This window comes from Danio rerio, chromosome 6 (assembly GCF_052040795.2).
Source record: "Danio rerio strain M-AB ecotype USA chromosome 6, GRCz13ab, whole genome shotgun sequence".
NCBI lineage: Eukaryota > Metazoa > Chordata > Actinopteri > Cypriniformes > Danionidae > Danio > Danio rerio.
In genome coordinates, this window is record NC_141026.1 from 29,486,953 (window position 1) to 29,500,857 (window position 13,905).

Below are 13,905 nucleotides of genomic sequence, written 5' to 3' on the forward strand. Positions count from 1 at the left end.
TAAATTGGTTAAATAGTGTGATTTTAAAGAGGTGATTGTAATTATAATTGGGTACAAAAGCAGCCACCAAGAAAGGTCTAGTACTTAAGAAGCAAAGATGGGCCTAGGATCACCAGTTTGCCAGCAAATATGTAAATTTAATTGTTTAAAAACAATGTTCCTCAAAAAAGATAGGAAGACATTTGGATATTTTACATTCAACAGTACATAACAAATATTCAAGGAATTTCAGTGCGTAAAGGACAAGGGCGCAAGCTAAGGCTGAACTACCGTGATCTCCGATCCCTCAGGCAGCACTCAAGAATCGTCATACATCTATAAATGATATCACTACATAGGCTCAGGACTACTTTGGCAGATCTTTGTCAAGCTCCACAATACATAGTTACATCCACAAATGCCAGTTAAAACTGTGCTAAATGGAAGCCTATAAAAATAATCACGAACACATTAAATAATGTTTGTTGAATTTTCTGCAATTAAAGACAAGTCAAGTAAATTTAGAAATCACTACTGTCTTTTTTTTTATTTGCGTTTTCCATACTGTACCAACTTTTTCTGATTTGGGGTTGTAAAAAAAGTGTGTAAACCTGTTGATTCTAAAGATATTTGTTGATTTTATTTTTTTAAAAAGTGAGGAACCTCATTATCTTAAAATTATTGACGTAATTATTAAATAAATGAAAAATGTGTTCATAGTTATTTAATAAGTTATGTTTACAGTTCCAAGGCAAAGAACGTTCACTCACTTTTTAAAGAAAAGTCAACAGGTTTACACACTTTATAAGTACATAACTAGTTACTTTTTACAGTGTGTAAAGGTAAAACTTTAGAAATTTTGTAAGCATGTTTGTGAAGGCATTCTTTTACACTGAGCCTGGGCGGGTATTTTAACATTAGAGTTAAATTCTGATATTTTACTTAAAGTAATGTTTTCATAATAACAGGGCATCCAAAGGAGAGTTACAGTCACCATGGTACATGAGACAGGAAGAGACATTGACTGGAAGGAAGTGCGAGAGCTGGTTGTTGGTGAGTTTTGCCTCACAGACTCAAGTCTTAAGTTTAAATTAGAGTGATAGTGATCAAATGGGATGCGGGGTTTTTCGTGGTTTGCAGGACGTATCCGGAACACGCCTGAAGCAGATGAGGCAATCATCGACCCCAATATTCTCTCTTTGAACATACTGTCTGCAGGATACATTCGACCCACGCATGATGACAGGTATATTCCCAAATTGAAGACCAGCTTTGAAACTAAACATAAGAGATCTTAAAGGGCTTGCATTCATTACATAGAGGAGGAATTGTTTCTCCCAGAAAACTCAGTAGCAAATTTTCTTCACCTTGGTCTGTTTTCCCTCATCTCTTTTTAACAGCAAATCTCCCTTTTAGTGATTTCTGTGCTTAATATGACTTTCTCCACAGCTTTGGCATATGATCTGAGAGCTGGAGCCAAGCCTGTGACAAACAGTTCTCTGCACAACTTTAAAGCTATGAGTTCTTGCCAAATGAAATGAGTCAGTCAACCAAACCTTCCAAACAGCTCGTAAAGGCTTGTCACAAGGGAGCGATTCTGAATCAAACAGCACCGCAACAGTGCCAGCCTTAGATAAAGACAAGAAGTACTGTATAATCACACTTTAATGTTCCTTTGCAAAAACATACTATAACCTGCTGCACGGTTGTGCCGGCTGACAAATAGAAAATCCTAAAACTGCCATATTAAGGCATTTAAGATTTAGACAGGATGCAAATAGCATTGGGTGCAGGGGAATCTGATCCACCAATTAAGGTCCGAACATTTTGATAATGAAGTGTTATATGTAGAATACAGAAGTTATTAGTGACACTGGTGGTCATTAAGCAAACTACACAAGAACACCAAAAAAGTAAAGAAACTGAATTGTGATTTAGCGTGATCATTATTATTTATAAATGTATAGGTTATTTTCTCTTTCATTGGAAGTGAAAACAAGTTCATCAATAATAATAAGTTAAGTAATTATACTGATAACAAACATGCAGATGTAATACAATCTGCAGAGAGCAATGTTTAGATCAATGTGTAAATATGGGCTGCAATTATTTCCTCTCATTAACAAAATGAACACTGTTGATGTACAGAATTTGAATGACTAAGTGTAAATTAACAATGCTTGGTTATTTTTAGTAATATTAAGTCATTTTGAAAGATGGCTTATTCCATTTAGTGGGTGCTGGCTTCATATTAGTGATCCACTTTATGTTTTTTAGGTGGCAGATACTATTTAGCCCAGGCTCATAGAAAATACTTCCCTCAGCCTACATTTTTGCAAAATGTAAAATAAAATGCTCCAGGTACATTTCGTGACATATTTCACGGGATAAATCCACTAGAGGGCGCTGTCTATGTTTTTGCAAATTTTAAATACGTAATTTAAGACAGGGGTTCCCAAACTTTTCAGTCTGCGACCCACAAAATAACAATGCCAGTGACTCACGACCCCCAACATCTTCGGAGGTGGTTATAAATATACAAACATTTTGCACACAATAGTAGACCTACAGTTGAATTCAGAATTATTACCCTCTTTTTAATTTCTTTTTTTTTCTTTTTTAAATATTTCCCAAATTATGTTTAACAGAGCAAGGAAATTTTCACAGTGTGTCTGATAATATTTTTTTCTTCTGGAGAAAGTCTTATTTATTTTATTTTGTATAGAATAAAAGCAGTTTTTAATTTTTTAAAAATCATTTTAGGGACAAAATTATTGGCCCCTTTAAGCAATTTTTTTTTCTTTTGATAGTCTACAGAACAAACCATCATTATACAATAACTTGCCTAATTACCCTAACCTGCCTAGTTAACCTAACTGACCTAGTTAAGCTTTTAAATGCCATTTTAAGCTGTATAGAAGTGTCTTAAAAATATGTAGTCAAATATTATTTACTGTCATCATGACAGATAAAATAAATCAGTTATCAGAAATGAGTTATTAAAACTATTATGTTTAGAAATGTGTTCAAAAAAATCTTCTTTCCGTTAAAAAGAAATTGGCGAAAAAAATAAACAGGGGGTTAATAATTTAGGGGAGCTAATATTTCTGACTTCAACTGTAAATAAACAGGAACATATTGACAACATAAAAAACAACCATATAATGGTCATAGTGATTTATTAATTTTTTTAATTTAATATTAACCTCACCTGGCTGGTGTTTTTAGCACAAGTCTGTTCTTGGTTTAATTTTAGAGACCACCACTCTAAAGAGAGACCTCAATGTTCAGTAGAGGCCTCTATTCATTTTTAATGGACTTGATTGCCTATTAACTACTATTTGTATCTTCTGTGGCTTATGGATAAAATATGGTATTTATAGTAGTTTCAGAAATTTTATTTGACTTTTGGAAATGACCAAACGCCACCATGTCATTATCTTGCGACCCCCCACTTTGGGAATCATTGACTTAAGATATGATTTGTTGTACGTTTCAGATAGATAGGTGAGGCAAATATATTAATTACAATTAATAGACACAAAGTTGGTTTGTGGTATATATTTGGTGTTGTGCAAAGAACTGCACAAAAATAATGCTTGATTCCTCAAAAACATTTCTAAAGAACAAAAATTGTCACCATAGTCCTGCCACGTAGTATTCATTTTACCTGAAAGTATGTTTTTGCAGTTTCTCACAAATGTAGCATTTTGCAGATATTATGTTCACCTGAAGAGGTTACTATAGCAACAGCATCCTGCTCTAGCAGATGTCATATTACTATCAATATCAAATATGTAACACGTGTATATCACAAACAGTAAAATTAAAGGCTAACTCATGTGTAATTACAAGCATTACCATTTTAATTTGTGCAAAATGTTTTGTTCTTGGCTCTCTTAAAAGTCATTAAAATCTTACACTATTTTATATGATTATATAATGCAGCTTCTCAACATGCCTCTTTCACAATTGTAGGATTGTGCTTGCAGAGATTTTGCTGTATAACCACCGGGGTTTGTAAAGCTTTTAAAACATTGCTTGACTGACAAACTAATCCATACAACTGCTCTTTTTTGGCTTCAGAAATTTCAGAATTATCAATCCTTCCTACTGCACACAAGAAAAATAAGTGGTTTTATTAGTCTTGATGATGGAGGTCACAATTTTAAGAGACAGTTCACCAAAAAATACTAATTCTGTTGCCATTTGATCAACCTTTTCCTTGTTCCAAACAAGTTTGATGTTTTTTTCTGCTGAGCACAAGATATACTAAAGTATGTTGGAACGCAGTGACTACTGACATTCGTAGTAGGAAAAACAAATAATTTGGAAGTCAATGGTTTCCTGCATTCTTTAAAATGTCTTCTTTTGTGTTCGACATAAAAAGATTTGGTGAACTATCCCTTTAATAAGCAGACAAAATCAATCTAAAATATAAATATAAACATTCCCTGTTTTCATACAGGCAGAACACTGAAAACTGGTTCTCTAGTTCACCTCCTTGCTGGCTGTGCAAGTCTTCTCATCCGATGCTGGTCTGCATTTGTGTCCATTCTCATCTGCTCATTCCATTCACTGTGTCTGACTCTCAAGTACCTACTCACTGAAACACATAGCTGATCCAGCTCTTGGCATCATCACACTGAGAAGAATGTTTAACGCTTACAATCACAATTTATTAACAGATTTAACCCATCACTAACATTCTCCCATCGTGATAGTTAATCAAAACCATGTTGCTCATGTCATGTTACGCTAACAGCCAAACAAAGCATTTTGTCATCTGCAATGCATTACTGCTATCACATTAGATGGGCATCATATATCAGCATCCAGACTTTGCAAACATGCTTCAAGTAAATTCCTAATGGTTTAAATGCATTATCAGCACCTGCATATCACAGATGCTTAACAGATATTCAGATATCATGCAGCTGTGACCTCCTCTCCTCCATTTTAAGTCCTTACATGATAGTCCACACGATCCATAAAACATATCAGAGCTGGATTCATGCACCAATGCAGCAGATCAAGAATAAGATGTGACAGGAGAGTTGTGCCTAGGCCTTGACAGCCATATTATATCTAAAATCCTCAGAAACAAGCTGCTGGGCCTCCACATGAGCTTCTCTCCACACATTTCTAATTCTGACTTTTCTCTAGTCCACTAACAGAATGTTGTTTTGTGTTTTTCCAGACAGTTTCTTGATTCGGACATGCCTAGGTATATTCCCTTCGAATCCTATTCCTCTCACAAGCGCAACGAATGTAAAATTTCATCCCTTTGTTTCTCGAACCATCTGTCTAATCAGCCTCCATCGTTCTTTGTCATATTTTGGCTCTTAAATGCTGCTTATTTTTGCACCCCTGTTGGTTTGTCTATTTAATTTCTCGTCCCCTCCTTCTATTTCTGAAAATGTGAGAGAATTTCTCTCTGGTTCCCATGGAAATGCTTTTGCGTGTGAAGCTTCTGTTTTGTTTCTGACTTTGTTGGCACCTCTATAGGTGACTGGATTGCATGGCTTGACTTTTATACGGGCTGCATTTTTGCTGAATTATACAATATGCAGGAGGTGTTGTAGAGATCATAGCCATATTCCCTAACTAGAAGTTTTAACAAGGTTATGAACAAAAGTTGTTTGGATGACATTGCTAAATTGATAGTTGGGATTATACAGTACCACCTTTATTAATGTTCTTATGGTGGTCAAGAGAGCTCAAATATGCTGCAAGTTAGGGGCAAACTTTTGTTTTTAATAAGCTCATTTTACAAGTATAATAGAGCTAAACAGTTGAGTTTAATGATTTTTGTTCATCCATTTAGCTGATCTCAAGGTCTGACAGAGGCACTTTTAGCTAAGCTTAGCATAAATCTTTGTATTGGCTAGGTTATGGCTTGGAATTATAGTCCTACTGTCATTCCAGTGATATTACAAAGGCCCTGAAAGTTACCCAGCTGTAGGTAGCCATGGTACAGCAGCAGAGTTCCTTGATTAATATGCAGAGTATATTTCTTATATGCTAGCCGATATGATGGTTTATGCTAAGCTAAGCTAAAAATACTTCAGCTAGACCTGATGATTGGCTGAATGGTTTAAAGTGTGGTAAAACTCATGTGTTAACTTTAGATTACATGTAAAATGAGCCTATTAACAAACAAACAAACAAAAAAAGTGGAGTGTATCTTTAAGAAAACCCATGCAAAGTTCCTTGATTAATACACCAAAATAGGAATATAGTTCTTACAGCTGATTTGATAGTTTATGCTAAGCTAAAAATGCTCCAACTAGATCGGAGATCGGCTGAATGGTTTAAATGGTAAAACTTTTCTGTTTAACTCTAGATTACTTGTAAAATCAGCCTATTTAAAAAAAATAAAAATAAAAAAGTGGAGTGTTTGTTTAAGAAAACCCATTCAACGTTTCTTGATTTATACACCAGAATAGGAGTATAGTTCTTAGACATTTGCTAGCCGATTTGATTGTTTATGGTGAGCAAAGCTAAAATGCTTCTGCTAGACCTGAAGATCGGCTGAATGGTTTCATATATGGTAAAACTCAAGTGATTAACTCTAGATTGCTTGTAAAATGAGCCCATTTCCAAAAAGTGGAGTGTTTATTTAAGAAAACCTGTGCAAAAAAAAAAAAAGTTACAAAGGAGAAAACAATGTTATCGTTTTGACAACACATATGTTTGGAAATTCTCACAATTTTGAATTTGGTCATACTGTTGATATTTCTAGACATTCTTTAAAAAAACTCATCAAGGTTTGTATGATAAGGTGAACTGTAGCTTTAACAGGAATTTTTGGCAAAACATTCAAACATTTTTGTTCAAATATATTTTTGTTGGCTGAGTTGATTTTAAGACAGCTTCATAAATAAATGTGTAATCTATGTCTGTGAATCCTTCTCCTCAGTTTAAACTACATGTAATTTTTTTTAGTAATGAGTCACTCTTACCACACACACTCCATCAGTCCCTGCGTAAATTTATTGCTCTTGCTCAACAAATTCTCAACAAATTAGATGACATCTCCTAATTAAAAATGTATGGTTTCATTTAAACTGCTCTGCAACCAGATCAAGTTCCATCACAAATGTCAAAGCAACACCGTAAAACACAACTTCGCCTGTGTGGGGTGAAAACTGCGGGCCAGACCACACACCATGAGCTCTGTGTTGTTTATGGGCAGGAGGCTTCGCTCAGCTAACCTCAATATTAATCACAAATCCTGAACAAAATTTGTGTTATGTTAGTGCGCTGAGATTTACAATCTAGAACCAAAAAATGTGTTTAATGAAGTTTATTGACGATTAGCCCTCCTTGGCATTCTATGCTCACGATTAGCTTTTTTACCACAAGGAGGCAGTGTTGATCCAATTCATTTAAATGTTTCACACAATATTGGCTAAATGACTCAGAGCAAACAATTTTAAGAGCCACTGTTTCTGTAATTATCAAATCAGAACAGCTGTAATCTAATAATTAATAATAGCTAATCTAATAATTAGCTTTTTTGTAAAAAAAAAAAGTAATGTTTCTCTTTTTGCTTTGCCAGGACTAGTTTGCCTGAGCACATTTACAGATCACATATTCACATGATTGACATGACAGATTACATTGATTGTTTTATTTTTCTTGCACATAAATGAACAATCTGTGTGACTAGATATTGAACAGTTATAGTGTAGTGTTTTTCATATATGGTTCAGCTGTGCTCTGTAAATGTCTTCTCAGGTTCTGGTAAAAAAAAAAAAATATATATATATATGTATATATATATATATATATACATATATATATATATATATATATATATATATATATATATATATATATATATATATATATATATATATATATATATATATATATATATATATATAAATAAATAAGTTGCAAACCAAACATTGTGATTTTTTTTTCCAGCATATTGGTGTTTGTTTAAAAGCATAACTTCTAACTATATTTTACTAAGTGGCGTTATGATGATGATGATGTGAATAAACAGATTTTTTCTGAACTATGGTAATCAATACTGAGCTATAGTTGAACTAAATAATAAGCCATTATAATCCTGGTAGTTTAAGAAGGCCAATGAAAACATCCACTAAATAAATAAAAAGTGACACAAAACACTTTAATCTACATTACTGACAGCAAGAAAATATTTTAATGAAAAAGCATAAAATGTCAAGCAGAGAATGTATTATAATTTTTATATAAAAAAAATTATAAACTTGATATAATATTATTACCTATAGCAAGCATTTATGTACCTAAATAGTATATTTAATCTTTTTTGTACATCGTTTAGCTTTGTTGCTGGTCTTTGATGGTCCACGAGCCCCTTATGTGCAATCCATTAATGTAGAACTTTTTAGTAATAGTTTTATGTGTAGTTTTAGAAACTTTAGTCTTAAATATAGGTTGTTTATTGTGTTTATTGGCATAAGTCGCTCTATAAAGAACCTTAAAGGTGCAGTAGGTGATCTGCCTAAATCCAGTTAGCGTAATATCTTTCAAATTCGACCCCTCCCCTGTTGTCCAAAGCCACGCCTCCTGAAATTATGAACGCACACATTAAAGATGACAGAGACACACTAGGTCATGTCATTCACCAGTTAGAAAACTTTGTAGTACTTTATAATACTACAATTCTGAAAAAAAAAAAAACTGTATTATATCTGATACATTTTTAGTTCTGTAGCAAGCAAAACTTGTCATAATGTGGAATATTTCATGCATGCAAGGATCGCTGGTCACACACTCTCATGTACTGCTTAGTGGTTGGCCGACAAAGTGCAGGAATTACATTTACTACTAAGCCATACTTACTTACTTACTAAACCATTATTTCAGACCAAATATTCAGAGTAGCATGGTAAACAATATAGGGAGCGTGTCACAGGTTGTCATTGTTCAAAAATTAACCAATGTGAACATAAAACCAACTTCAGCTCAGTAAAGCAGGTTAGGTGGAATAACGCTATTTACTTATGTTTTGTTGTTAAACTAAATAAAAATCTACATTATTGATGATGTAAAAGGTCTCTTATGAAATTGAAAACAGTCACATCAATCTTTTTCCTGAAGATTTCAGTGGCTGAGCAACACTTCTGTGCATATAACCCATTCTTAAAACAACAAAATCTACATAAACTTTGCGTGACTAAAATAGTTTAAAACATAACATTACCTGTCTAAAAGAAATCCCTTAGCCATGGTGTCATCCTTCCTCCAGTGTACAAAAGTAACTACAAAATTGATTCATGAATTTAAAAGTTTTGATTCAGCATTTGTTTTTACTGCTGTCCACATGACCATGGCCCATGTAAATGAGCATCGGCGGATCTGCATGAACAAAGAGATGCACAGTTGTACAAATCTACATTTGCTGACAGACAGTTTGGGCTACTTATCAGAATTATGGGAATTATCGGCACAACAATATTTAATTGGACAAACATTTTTTTGTCTTATGCCTCACCCAGAATATAAAATACATATACTGTAAATACATTTAGATTATTTACATTAATCATTACTATAGAGACTTTCAACCAGCACAACAAAATTTTTCTAAAGACAATCAACTACTGCACCTTAGATTTTTTTTTTTATTGTTTGCATAAATAAATTATTCTTACTTGGCATTTCTAGATAAAAAAAACATTTATTTAAATTGGATTTTTAAATCATAATTCATTTTTAATATAAGGCAATAAAAAAAAGTAAGATTTTATTTTAAAAATCATTTTTCACCCTCTATGCTACTGTATATTAGAGTTAACCATTAAGTATTGTATTTTTACACTAGTCTAAATAGTGTAAAAGGACTTAACAGGCATTGTAACTATGTAAAAAAAAACTGCTGGGCTCCTCATGATTCCTTTATGTTGTCCCAATGCAAATCGATTAAGTTAACTAAATTGTTTTCTTTTTCAAGTTTAAGTCCATTCAACACAAAACAATTAAGTTGTCCCAAAAACAGTTTAGAAATTGTATTGTTTCAACTCATTTTAAATGAATAGTTTGAACAAGCAGAAAAAGTCATTTTTTATTGTGTGTAGTTTATCTAATCATTAGTAAACCTCAGTAGTAAACCTAATCATTAAATTAAAAAAAAGTGAAAAGTGGCAAAAAAAAAAAAGTCATTTATATAAAAAATATGCAGCTAATTATTATTGTTGGAATTTAAAATGTAAACATGACTCCTTAAAGCATTTCATATTTTTTCGTAGTACAAACTTGTCTCCTTGTCAACTGTTCTGTAAGCACTGTCCACAAAACAACACCCTCAAGTGTAGTTGCTGTCCAATGAGTCTCCCATCTATGTGACGGAAAACAGTTTTCATTTCCAGCAGCCTGGGTGGCAGCTCAACAATCCATGTAAGCATTACCTCAGTGGTAGCATGCTTGCTTTCTTACCCCTGCACACTGAGCAATTTTTCAGTGTTATTTAGGTCCTCGATACAAGCAGAATCAATAAACTTAATACGGAAAGTATTGCTGTTTATTTTGCCAAGAACATGAGTTATAGTTAGGCTTGGCTGATATAAGAAAATTAAGGGAAAGAAATATTGGAAGGTAAAAGCAACAGGAAATGTCTTTTATCATGTGTAAATGGGAGGATGGAATTATCCTCACACAATCTCTCATCTTGCTTGGTGTGGTAAGCTTAATTTATGTTGTTATTTAGGAGTGAACAATTCCATCAGAAATGAGATTATTGAGTGCTCTCACTTAATGGAACTTTACAAACAGCCGTCATTGGGATGGAGTGACTTAGAACCTTATTTACATCTAGAATGCTAGATAGTATAATTAGTTAACTGAGTCTTTACAGCGTGTTGCTGTCCTTTAATGGTCCACGAGCCCTTTATGTGTAATCCAATAATGTAGAAGTTTTAAGTAATAGTTTTATGTTTCAAAAACGTTAGTCTTAAATAAAGGTTGTTTATAGGGGTGCTCCGATCGATCGGCCAGAGATCGGTATCGGCTGATAATCACATTTCATGACTCGATCAGTACTCACTAATGGCAGATCTCATGAACTGGTCCCAAGTGTTTGTTTATGAGTTTAGGCAGAGTAAGGGCCGGATCACACCGAACACACTTTTTCTATTTAAAAGGTGCATCTTTTGAATGGTTTAGTAATGGCTGCGAGAATCAAATGTGCACTCCAGACTTTTTCATGTTGAATTCTTCCATCATTAGCAGTGATTCCAATTTTTTTCCCAAAATTAGTTGCAGTACATTTTTTATTCTGTTTTTCTATTATTTTTTTGTAAAGCTGCTTCTGATCATGACACAAATACACCAAAAAGGTTATAAGAGAAATGTTTAAGGAATTATATGCAACATCCTTCATTTATTCTCTTATGTAAGGAGAGATCTCCGCTTACTTGTCACACTATGCATTATAAACTTAAAGCATCAAAATCGGTTCTCAGTATTAGCCGATCCTCATGAAAGGAATCGCTACTCTGTAGAATCCCTAGTTGTTTATTGTGTTGTAAGTCCTTTCATAAAGAATCTTAAACATTCATGGGACCTTTGCATTCTATAAAAGAAAAAAAATCTTTAGTTCATTTTATTGTTAGAATAAATAAATGGATCTTACTTGTAATTACTGCAAAAAAAACTCTTTTTTTATGTTGTAGTTTGTTTTTTTAATATAAGGCAATTTTAAAACATAGTTAAAGAATAAACTATTACCAAATTATACAAAAACCAAGGCACCATTGACTAAAATAGTAATACTAATATTTTCTTTATATAAATGATCATTTAGGATTAATCTTTTTAAAGGGAAAATCAATATAGGTTTACTAAAATGATTTATAAAATGGTCAGATGAAAACTTCATGAATTTAATCTATAATTCATGAAAAACTAAACCTTTGATTAATGACTGCCACACCAGAAACTAATAAAAACTGTATCAATAAGATTGTATTAATAAATTAAGTCATAAATGATTAGTTATTAATCAAAGGAGTCATCAGTGATTTAATCCCTGTCAACAATTATTTGCAAATATGAGGTCATAAACCACCAAAACATTCAAACATAAAACATTCAAATTTGAAAGCTAGGATAGACATTTGTCCAATCTACAACTATTAGAAAAACGGAAAAAATAACATTTCAAGTGCTTAGAAATGCATATTGTGAAACAAAAAAAAAGTTTTTATCAGTATATTTACAGTAGGACATTTACAAAAACAAAACAAAAAAAAAACATAATGAAAGATGATCTTTACTTTTTTTTTTTACATATTTTCTTTTATTTTCACCTATACAATGTATTTTTTAGCTATTTTTGAAAATAATTGTTAAATAATTGTTTTTTTTTTACTTACTTTTAATTATTATTATTATTTTTTTACTTCTGCTGAAAAACAGAAGAAATTTAGGAATATTGCAAACCCAACAACATTGGAGCATACAGGTGTCTTCCACTGTATAGCGAAACACAAACAAGCATGCTTTTATTTAGATTTACAATACAAGAATAAGCTAAACATTCAGATTCCAAACTAAAGAACAGAATCTGTGAAGTCAGTTAACAAAATGGCACATGTCCAAGGCTTTCATCCATTCTTACATGTGTTTAGATTTCCTACATATAACATTTTAAGGCTCAAGAATAGACAAAACATCTTCATCTCCCCATTTTAATGCTCCTTACAATGGTAGGAACTGAACAGAATTTTGCAAGTATTTTTGTTTTCTTTTTTGCCCTTCAAGCTGAATACCAGCATAGAATATCTTGTATAATATTATGTGCTGTAATCATAGCAAAGGCAAAAGAATTAGTTTTTTGAAATTAGGGTCTCACTTTATATTAAGTGTCCTTAACTACTATGTACTTGCATCAGAAAATAAATACAATGTACTTACTGTGTTTATGATGTATTTGAGAACACTTGTGGTGCTTTTGAGTTGGGATAGAGGTTGGGTTATGGACAGGTTTGGTGGTACGGGTAGGTTTATGGGTGGGTTAAGGTGTGAGGGATGGTCTACAGTGTATTTACAAATGTAAATACAAAAGTTAATTACAGATGTAATTACATATAGGTATTTAATCAAGCATAAGTACACAGTAAATACATGTATTTACACAATAAGTACATTGTAACAAACTATTAACTCCTGTGTAAGTACATATTAGTTAAGGCCACTTAATATAAAGTGGGACGTTCTTAAAACTATTCTGTTTAGGAATGTGTTAAAAAAACTCTCAAACATAAATTAGGGAAAATTTAAAAGCATAAAAAAACAGGTTAATAACTGCAGGATAACAACAGGGCTAATAATATCTGATAATCTTCTTTAATAATATCTGCATGTATGCCAGAAATTTATCTGTATCCTAGAACTGTATATATGTTCCCACAGAAATAGATTATGACAAATTTGCATGTTTGGGTGGTTTAAGAACTTACTGTTGTTAACTAACTCTGCTACCTTTGGTTGATTAAAAAGAGGAATTTTCTATGTGGGCAACCCCATAGTGACTTTTGAGATTCCCCCTTTATCTCCTTCTCTTATTTCTCTTTATCTTTTCAACAAATAAATTTCCAGGACCTCTTCCACTCCTTTTCTCTCTCCATGCCTCAAAGCTGCCCACTGGGTCATGCCGGGCCATTCACTTTAACACTCAACATCTAAAGCACACAAGCTCATCTATCACATTCCTCAGAAACGTTCGGCTCCTCTCATGTACAGCACGCCTGACTCAGGCATTTAGAGATTTAAGATCTTTAACAGGCTGAGGGCCAGAAATATAAGTGCATCCAATCTGTGATCATTCCAACAGGTTATGACCTAATTTTTTCTTTTATCAGAGTGAGCAGGGTTTAGACTGGAAGTTCAACAAGGTGAATATAAATTATGTACAACAGGCAGCCC

General features: G+C 32.9%; 1 protein-coding gene across 50 annotated transcripts in view; it reads left to right on the forward strand.

Moving 5' to 3' along the window:
* kif1aa (kinesin family member 1Aa) overlaps positions 1–13,905 on the forward strand; it is a 117,684-nt gene that overhangs the window by 86,229 nt on the left and 17,550 nt on the right. For 29 of the 50 annotated variants that reach the window (XM_087257271.1, XM_087257275.1, XM_087257277.1 and 26 more), the window contains 3 exons: positions 948–1,032; positions 1,120–1,225; positions 5,180–5,206. In XM_087257271.1, the coding sequence (XP_087113397.1) occupies positions 948–1,032; positions 1,120–1,225; positions 5,180–5,206 (218 nt within the window). The remainder of the gene's footprint in view (positions 1–947; positions 1,033–1,119; positions 1,226–5,179; positions 5,207–13,905) is intronic. The other 21 variants (XM_087257272.1, XM_087257276.1, XM_087257273.1 and 18 more) reach the window with 1 other exon arrangement.